General features: G+C 56.2%; 1 protein-coding gene across 3 annotated transcripts in view; it reads right to left on the bottom strand.

Annotated features, from left to right (window-relative positions):
- Window positions 1-723: 723 nt before the first annotated feature.
- Window positions 724-9,158, bottom strand: part of ALPL (alkaline phosphatase, biomineralization associated) — a 60,099-nt gene continuing 51,664 nt past the window's right edge. For all 3 annotated transcript variants that reach the window (XM_068539100.1, XM_068539101.1, XM_068539102.1), the window contains 5 exons: window positions 7,518-7,587; window positions 5,293-5,427; window positions 3,009-3,200; window positions 2,429-2,548; window positions 724-1,727 (listed from right to left, as the gene is read on the bottom strand). In XM_068539100.1, the coding sequence (XP_068395201.1) occupies window positions 1,462-1,727; window positions 2,429-2,548; window positions 3,009-3,200; window positions 5,293-5,427; window positions 7,518-7,587 (783 nt within the window). In that variant the 3' untranslated portion in view covers window positions 724-1,461. The remainder of the gene's footprint in view (window positions 1,728-2,428; window positions 2,549-3,008; window positions 3,201-5,292; window positions 5,428-7,517; window positions 7,588-9,158) is intronic.

The following is a 9,158-nucleotide window of genomic DNA, read 5'->3' as shown; positions in this document are numbered from 1 at the left end:
TCATCTATAAATGTGGATGAGGGAGGCCTACTTCCTAGTGAGGATTAAATGAGCTGAATGCATACAAGCATCAAGCACAGAGATTGGCAGATGGTAAATGATCAATATTAATTGTTAGGATTAGTATCATTATTGGGACTTTGATTCTAAATGAGGAAAGAGGAGCAAACTTGGGGAACTCTGTATACCCCCAATATCAGGTGTAATCTTGAGTCTGGTACCCAGGCTTGACAATCAGGAATGGAAAAATCACAGTCATCTAGGCTGACGCTCTGTGAGGGCAACCACTAAATTCTTAGGACCTAGTACAGTGCCTGGCTCATACTCAATGCTTATTGAGTGAATGAATGGAGGAACAGCTACAATGGGCCAGGGTGGGCAGTTGTTTGTGGGCGCCATGCAGCAAGGGTGTCCCAGGGCCCTTGAAGGCCTTTCTGCCGTGGGTTTCAGGGCACAGAGGCAGTCTTCTTTAATCCTCATGGCAACCCCAGAGTGGACTGTCTCCCATTTTACAGATAAGAAAATGGAGAGGCAGAGACACAAAGGACTTTGTCCAAAGTCGCCCAGGTAATGAGCGGTGAAGTCCCCAGGTCAGCAGGAGACGCCTTTCTCCCCGTCCAACCCCACCTGTGCTCCTGGGCCCCGAGTCCAGTTCTTCCCAGAGAAATGATCTTATTTCAGTCTCTTCCTCACTGACCACAAAGACTCAGTCCTGTCCTCAGAAATATTTGGAAAGTTTTATTTAAATGTTTTGTGTTCCCTTTTAACCAACATCAAAAAGAGAAAAATTTTTGGCTGTTCCAAACAGGAGAGCCACTTCAGAGAGGAGCATGTGTGTTCAGAGCTGGGAAGTGTCTGCTTTGCCAGGCTGCTCTTCCCAGCCTGGGCCACCCTGGGCTGGACGGCCAGTCCCAGGAGCTGACTTCCTGGGAGCCCCAGGCGGCCTTGGAATGAGTGAGTGAGCAAACCCCCATCCTGAGGAGGAGGACCTGGTCTCCCCTGCAGTTAGGACTGGGCTTGGGGACAGCGACATGAGCCTGGTAGGGCCTGGTGGGTTCCAGAGGGAAGGAGAGGGGAGTGGGAGGGTCAGATCCGGAATGTTCCGTAGACGCTCCAAGGCCTCTGGGTCTGGAGAAATACGTCTGCTAGAAAAATAAGATGCTTTGAGAAGTTCTGCAGTCTATGTTCTCTGCCTGCCCAAGAGAAACCGACCCTGTTGGCCAAAGGGGCAGCGGGTGGGGGCAGAGGCTGGAGGCCAGCAACTGGTGGAGATTTCCAGAGGGGAGCGAGGTGGGCAGCAGAGAGACTTTGGTTTCCTGGGTCCCCTTTCTGGCAGCTGCAGAGGCTGTGGAGGCCTCTGCCTCCCGCCCCTTGAGGTGTGGGCTGCCGGGGAGTGGGCAGCACTGGGAGAGGGAGGCCAGCCATCTGTCATGGGCTGGTCGATGCCCAGGCCCTGGGCCCTCAGAACAGGATGCCCAGGGGGAGCAGGGCCAGCAGGAACAGCAGAGGGCCTGGGGAGGGGCTGCCTGACAAGCTGGCGGAGGCACAGTGGTCGCGGTTGGCACCGATGCAGGCTGCGTAAGCCATCACGTGGGGGATGTAGTTCTGCTCGTGGACGCCGTGCAGCAGGTGTGCCATGGGGCCCTTGGCAAAGACGGCTACGTCCTCCCCGCCGTGGGTCTCGTGGCGCAGGGGCACGGCGGACTGTGCCTGGTAGTTGTCGTGAGCTGCGGGCCAGAAGAAACACTTGCTGAGAGCCTACCAGGGGCCTGGCACTATGCAGTAGCTTCCCCGTGCCCCTTCCAGGTTGGCTTGAATGCCCCCATTTTATAGAAGAGGAAACTGAGGCTCACTGCAGGGAAGTCATTTCACACCAGGCCACAGGATTTGGGCCTGAGTCTGTTCTGACACAGAAGCCTGCACTCTCAACCCCCAGACCTCATCCAGGCCGTCTGGATTAGAAGGGAAGAGTCAACCCAGGAGGGCCTCTTACCATTGGCTGTGCCATTAGGCCCCCAGGGACCCCTGGGGACATCATGAACAAACATCTAACAATATGGAATTGGATAAGCAGACTGGGAAGGCTCACACACTGGAATATTATACAGCCAGTAAAAACGACAGTGTAACATAGCAAGCACCTGCACGTGCCAGGCAACACGCTAAGCTCATCAGATCTATCTAGTCCTTCAGACAACCTTAGGAGGTAGATATGGAGGAAACGGAAGCTGAGGAAGTTTAAGTTATGTGCCCAAGGTCACAGAGCTGCTAGATTTTAGGAGGGGATTCAAATTAAGGTTGTTCTGACTCAAGTCCTGGCTATTCTGAGACACACACCCCCAGCCTTAACTACAGGACTACACTGTTTCCAAGCTCATCCCTAAGGGGGTGCCCTGTCCCCTCCCAGTTCTGGGCCTTGCAGTCTTACCGTAGTCCACCATGGAGACATTCTCTCGCTCACCGCCCACCACCTTGTAGCCAGGCCCGTTGCCGTACAGGATGGCAGTGAAAGGCTTCTTGTCTGTGTCACTCACCATGGGGGCCAGACCTGCACAGGGAGGCACTGGTCCAGGGATCATGTTGGAGTATAGTCCCCAGCCCCCAGCTTGGCAACCCCTGGGTCCCCTTTCAAGGAAGCCACCTTCCAAACCCAATTTATTTCCAACCAGCCATCCTTCAGTTTTCACTGTGCCCACATCCTCCCATCTGTTGGTCTGCCCTTCCATCCTTCCATCCATCCTCTCCTCTCCCCTGTCCATTAATCCAACCTCCCTCTCATTTTTCTACCCATCCATCATCCAGGTGGCCACCCATACACCCATCCAGGCATCACTTCACTCCATCCCCCATCCTGTGTTCCCCCACCTGTCAGTGACTTCTCCTCCCTACCCAATTCTGAGTCTCACATGTGCCAGGCCCTGGGCTTGCCAGGTCTCCCACCTGACTCCTGCTCCCAGAGGGCAGACCCTGGGAGTGCCCAGTGCCCACCCCAATGGAGGCCCACCTACCAAAAATAGAGTTGCCACGGGGGGTGTATCCGCCAAAGGTAAAGACGTGGGAGTGGTCGGCGGTGACAACGGTCAACGTGTCTTCCACGGAGGTCATGGTGCCTGCCTGCCCGATTGCCCGGTCCATCTCCACCGCCTCGTGCAGTGCCTGCTTGGCTTTGCCCTCGTGGTGCCCGTGGTCAATCCTTCCCCCTTGGGACACCAAGGCAAAGGCCTCCAGTGAGGGGGCGGGGAAGGAGATCTGACCCCCAATTCCCATCCCGTGACGGCCAGGGGACTCCCCTGGGCCAGGCACCACACCAGGCATTTGACGCAGCCATTCGACCTTCACAGCACCTCAGAAGGTGAGTTGTTGGACCACAGGCCCACGCATGGAGAGTGCAAAGCCAGGGTTTAAAGCAGACCCACCACCCCACTCTGCTCCCAGCACTGCTTCTTCAGCTGCTCGGTGTCCCTGAAGACCTCGGAGAGGTAGGGAAGGGACCCAACATGCCTGAATGGCTACTAGGTGCCAGGCAGCTAGGTGCCAGGCATAAGCTGACGTCTCGCTTCCCCTTCACAACAACCATGGGCAGAGATGGGTACGATTAGCCCCGTTTACAGATGGAGCAGCTGAGGCCGGGAGTGGGAAATGATGTGTCCAAGGTGGGATCTGCTGGGATTTGAATTCAGGTGTGACTCACTGGAAAGCCCTGTTTTTCCATCTCCACTTTGAATACATCCCCTCTGAGGGTAAAGCACGCTCCTAAAGGGGAAAAGCCCTCCATGCCTGGGCAGTGCCTACGGCAGCCTTCCGTAAAGGCCTGGGGAAGCCTGCACCTCATGCCACCTCCCCCAGATGAGCACAGGAGGCCTGGCGTTAAGCCTGGCTTAAAGGTCACGGCTAAGGCTGTGTGACTTCAGAGAACACCTTCCATCTCTAACAGGAAGACGATGCCTGGTGGACACTCCCAACTCTGAGGGTCCTGAGCCTGGGCGCCCGGCCGCCCTCCTTCCTGCTAGCCTGGGCCTCACCACTGTGGCCCGGCAGGCTGGCAGGGTGGGTCCCTCCTTTGTTGTGGCTCTGGGAGCAGCTGGTCTGGCGGGCCCAGTCTTGGCCCCGCTCACAAAGAGGACCGCTCCTGGGGGAGCCCGTGCTCACCACCACTGGTTCCTGCCTGGTTCTTCGGCATCAGAGGCCTGTTCAGGGCCAGGCCAAGACCGCCGTGCTTGAGTGGGAACCCCGGGGCTTGGCAAGAAAGCCGCCGAGTTGGGCTGGCGCCCGCTGGCCTCTGAAGGGCGGAGGGGCCTGAGCGTGTGCGTATGTGTGGTGAGAGGATGTGTGCAAATACGTCCGTTGTGTGGGTCCATTTAGAACATGGAAGACAATAGTTGTTAGAACCTTGGAAGATTCCAGAAACTTTATCATTTCCTCTCACTTCCTATTGTGATTGACTTAGCTACTGTGTAATCATAATAATGATAATAATAGAAGCATCAAGGATTTATTCTCTTTTGGGCCCTGTTCCAAGTACATTATGTCTCTGAACGCAATGGATGCTAATAACCCTTCTTGGAGAGGGGGACTATTTTTGGCCTCATTTTACAGAAATGTACAGGTAGAGGTCACAGAGCCAGTGGGTGGTAGCATCAGGACAATGACTCCAGGGCCTCACAACAGTGCCGGGAAACCCCAGGAATGTCGGCATACAGCACCCCTGCCTCCTGAAGGGTCTGGCTCTCCCAACCCAGGGGACCCCAGGATATACCAGGGCCCGCCCTGGGCCTTCTCCTCTCTGACCTTGTTCCCACACGGGCCCAGTAACATCAGAGGTCTGCTGTCCAGCTGCGAGGGTTCCTGCAGACCGATGGGCATCTTCAGAGGAGGACCCTGGGCCGGCGTCCTTGGGCCCAGCCAGGCAGCTGCTAAGAGCACATTTGTCTACCGGGGCCTGCTGATTTGTCTTTTGGGAGGAGTGAAGCTGAGGGGCCTGCACACCCCTGCAGAGCCAGGCCTTGGGGAGGTATTTCCAAAAGGAAGAAACTTGCCTCCTCTCTCAGGAAGCCTTCCTGGACTAGTAAGCCAGATGTGCCATCTCCACGCCCAGAGGAGAGCTGCTTGTTGGGCTGGGAACTTCAGCACCGCCCCCTTTTCCCCCCTCCCTCCACAACCCATCTCCCTAAAGGAATCTCCCTGCTCATCCCCAAACTGGACAGTTCTCTCTGAGAGCTGGACCGCCCTACCCCTGAACCCATCTGGAAGCTCCCAGGGAAGTGGCCCTGCAGTCAGGCCCTGGACCCCTACCTTCCACCAGCAAGAAGAAGCCTTTGGGGTTCTTGCTCAGGATCTTGATGGCCATCTCCACCATCTCGGAGAGTGAAGGGTCAGTCACGTTGTTCCTGTTGAGCTCATACTGCATGTCCCCGGGCTCAAAGAGACCTGAGGAGGACCCAGGAGGATGTGGGTGTCTCAGGGAGCACAGGCTCCCCACACACAGCGTGGGGGGATGGAAGCTCGTCGGGGCGGCTGTCGCGGGCCTGACTTGTGCCAGGTGCTTTGGGCGCGCTTCCTCCTTTCATCTTCTTAGCCACGCCACGGTGAGAGGGACCACCGTGTCCATTTCACGGAGGAGGAGACTGAGCCTCAGGTGTTCAGCACCTTGCTATTTTCAGCTGCTAAGTGGGAGACCTGGGATTCCAACCCATCAGCCCACCCTGAGCCCATAGAGCCCTGGACATGGCAGAGGACTGTGTCCTGGCCTCAACAAGGCAGCCTGGGTGTGTATTTACGTGTCATTTACAGGTCAGGCTTGAAGGGCTCAGTGCCCTGTGCAGTGAAACAGAAGAGGGGCTGGGGTCACTGTCCCTTCTGTTCCGAGCTCGGTTTTTTCCCTTGTGAAGTAAGGAGAGTGATCCGTTTCCTACCCATGTGACAAGATTCCACAAGTACTGGGTTGGTGTTTCCAGCCCCGGATGTCCTTCCAGAACACCTTGCCCTTCCATGAGTGCATGCAGCCAAGCAAGGGCTCCAATTAACAGAGTGCTTACCCTGTGCCACACGCTGTCCTATGTGCTTTGGAAGCACTTAGGCGCCAGCCTCTGAGATGGCACCCAATAATCCTCCCTCCTGGAATTCATGCCTGTGTGTGCCCCTCCCTCACTGACTAGGGCTAGCCGCTGTATCCAACAGAACGCTGTAGAAATGATGGTGTGTGAGCTCCAGGCCAGGGCATAACACGCTGTGGCCTCGGCCTTGCATACTCTTACATTTCTGGGGGAAGCCAGCCGCCATGTTGTAAGGACACTCAAGCAACTCAGTGGAGAGATTCACGTGGCAAGGAGCTGAGGCCTCCTGCCAACAGCCTGCACCAAGTTATGAGCCATATGAGTGGGCCACCTCGGAAGCCCCAGTCCCAGACAAGCCTTCAGATGACTGCAACCTCACGAGAGACCCAGCTAAATCACTCCCAAACTCCTGACCCAGAGAAACTGTGAAGGAATAAACTGTTCAACAATCATTATAAATAAAACAACTTTACAGTTGTTTTAAACTGTAAAGTTTTGGGACAATTTGTTATGCAGCAACAGGTAACTTACATATTAGCTCACTTAATCCTCATGACAACCCTGAGGTAGGCCCTATCGTTATCCCCATTTTACGGAGGATTCATTATCCTTATTTTATAGAAAACTGTGGCACAGAGAGGAGAAATCACTTGCCCAAGGTTGCACAGCTCATGGGTGGTAGGAGCTGGATTTGAACCCAGCACTCTGGCTCTAAGATCCATGAACAGAACTTTCTTGCTCCATGGGTACATGCATGACTCTACACAGCCAGTGTGGGGTATGGGGTGTGTGCTGTGTGACCCAGGCAAGTAGAGAGCTGTGTGTGTATCTGAGGGATCCTCCAGGTACCCAGCTCTAAGCCCATAATTTCCAGTGACACACCCAGGACCCAGGGGCTGTGTTCCTTGAGAAAGATTTGCAGGAGGTTTTGCCACCACTTGCTTGGCCCAATAGCCAGAAGGGAAAGAGGACCCAGATGTCTGCATGGTGGCACTCAGGGTCTCATTCCACCTGGCCTGGAGCCGCCCCCAGGCCCCACACCTGTTTCCCACTCCCTGGGGAAATGGGGGCAACCCCCAGTCAAGACCACTGGCGACAATCTAGCTGGCTTCTGCCCTGGCAACACAGCAGGGCTGGCTCTGGGTCCCCTTGCTCCTCAGTCTAGGACTGTTTAAGTCCCAGCTCCAGCCAGGGTTCAAACGCACCTGGGCCCTAATTCTAACTGGCTGTGTGGCAAGCCAGAGGTCGTTTCCTTTCTCTGAGCTTTGTTTCCCTTTGTGCTCAACGGAGCTATTCACCCTGCACAGCCAGCAGATTTCAGGTCTAATTCTATGAACCAGAACCCCTCCCTCACCCCTCCCAGGTCCTGGAGGCTGAGGGCAAAGGTCCCTAAGTAGGGGGGCAGCCTGGGACCTCGTCCCCGGGGCACCCAGCTGGATGTCCACTCCATCCCCCTCCACTTACCCAAGAGGTAGTCCACGGTGTAGGGGTCGAGGGCCAGGAGTTCGGTGCGGTTCCAGATATAGTGAGAGTGCTAGGAAGGAGGGCGGTGTCAGCCAGGCCGGGGCTGGGGAAGTCAGAAGGACTAACCCCAGCTGGTCTCAGAGCCTGCGGCATGTACTGGTTCTCTTCAGTCATTTAAAATCCCTCCCCGAAGACCTACCATCCCTGCCTTCAAGAAATGGCAAATAAATGGGCAATTTTAATGCAGGGAGATGAGAATCTGCAGACCAGAGACCACTGTGAGCCTAGAGGCAGGATCAGAGAGGGCTTCCTGATGTCCTAATGAGGTCTTGAAGGACAAGCAGGAATTGATCAGCCTGGGGTCAGGAAGTAGAGTTCCAAGCATGGGGAGGGATCAGGGAGCAAAGAGGGAGGCGCAGATCACAGCGGGCCTTGAGTGCCCACTGAGAGGTATGGGCTATGTGTATTCTGAGAGCTGTGGAGAGCCAGGGAGGAAGCAAAGCCCTAGCTCTGCCCTGGGGACCCCATCCAAGGGGGAGATAAAGGAAGTACTGTTTCCCCAGGGCACAGAGGCCATGCGAAGGGGCTGGCCAGCTTGCCTGGTGACGGCACCATTCAGGCCTAGACTGGGGGGTCCCAAACTACCAGGAATCAGCTGTGTGTTCACTGGAGAGGCCCTTGCCTTCTCTGGCCAATGGCATTGGGATCAGAGGTTTCTGAACCTCAGGGGCTGCTTTGGGAAGGAGGGTGGGAAGGCTAAGAAAGTGGAGCTCCCCTCCTTCACTGAGATGATTCTCCTATGTTATCTCATTTGTCCCTCACATCACCCATACAAGGTAGGTACTGTATTCTCATTTTACGGATGAGGACACTGAGACACACAGATTAACCCATACTAAGGCATGATTTGCGAAGAATGTGTGGCTTATCTGAAACCTCAAAGTGATACCCTGTTCGGTCCAGTGATGTGGGCGCCTCTCTCCCTCTTGGTGTCTAGACTGAGCTCCAGGGTAAGCCCCCTGCCTGGGCAAGAAGGATTAAGCTCTGGTCCCATGTTCCAGGTAGAGAAACTGAGGCTGGGAGTGGCGGTGTCTCTCGGACTCGGGCTGGGATGGGGGCTCTGGTCCAGCCTGAGCTGACTCAGGAGTGGGAAAGGTTCAACGCAGCTCAGTCCCGCCCCTACCAGCCCCTGGGGGCCATTCCCCAGCCCCTACCCCCCACCTCGCTCTTGGCCCAGCCCTATCCCACAAGGCCTCCCCGGGGGCCAGTCCTGGAACCCTCAGAAACCCAACCCCAGAGTGACATCAAAGTGGCTGCCAGGCTGCTCCCCACTGTCTTCAGCCCTGACCGCAGTCATTTCCAGACCCCAGCTGCCCCAGGCCCAGCGGCCGGCAGACGGATTTCAAGGGCCAGAGCTGCTCCAGGGAGCCTGCGCCCAGGTCTTCCCACGCTCCAGCAGCCCAGCACGTGCCCCGGCCCGGCCCCTCCCTGCCACCTCTGCCTGCAAGACCCTCCCAATATCGCCTCCTCCCCCTCCTCCCCCTTGTCAGGGCTTCTCAGCCCCACCCTTGTGGTCTGTCCCCTCTGGGTTCCCGTAGCTCCTGGGCGTCTCGCCATCCAAGCACACAGCATTCCACGTTT

The sequence above is a fragment of the Eschrichtius robustus genome, chromosome 3 (assembly GCF_028021215.1).
Source record: "Eschrichtius robustus isolate mEscRob2 chromosome 3, mEscRob2.pri, whole genome shotgun sequence".
Classification (NCBI taxonomy): Eukaryota; Metazoa; Chordata; class Mammalia; order Artiodactyla; family Eschrichtiidae; genus Eschrichtius; species Eschrichtius robustus.
The sequence above is the reverse complement of the archived record's forward strand: the minus strand, read 5'-3'. Positions and strand labels throughout refer to the sequence as shown.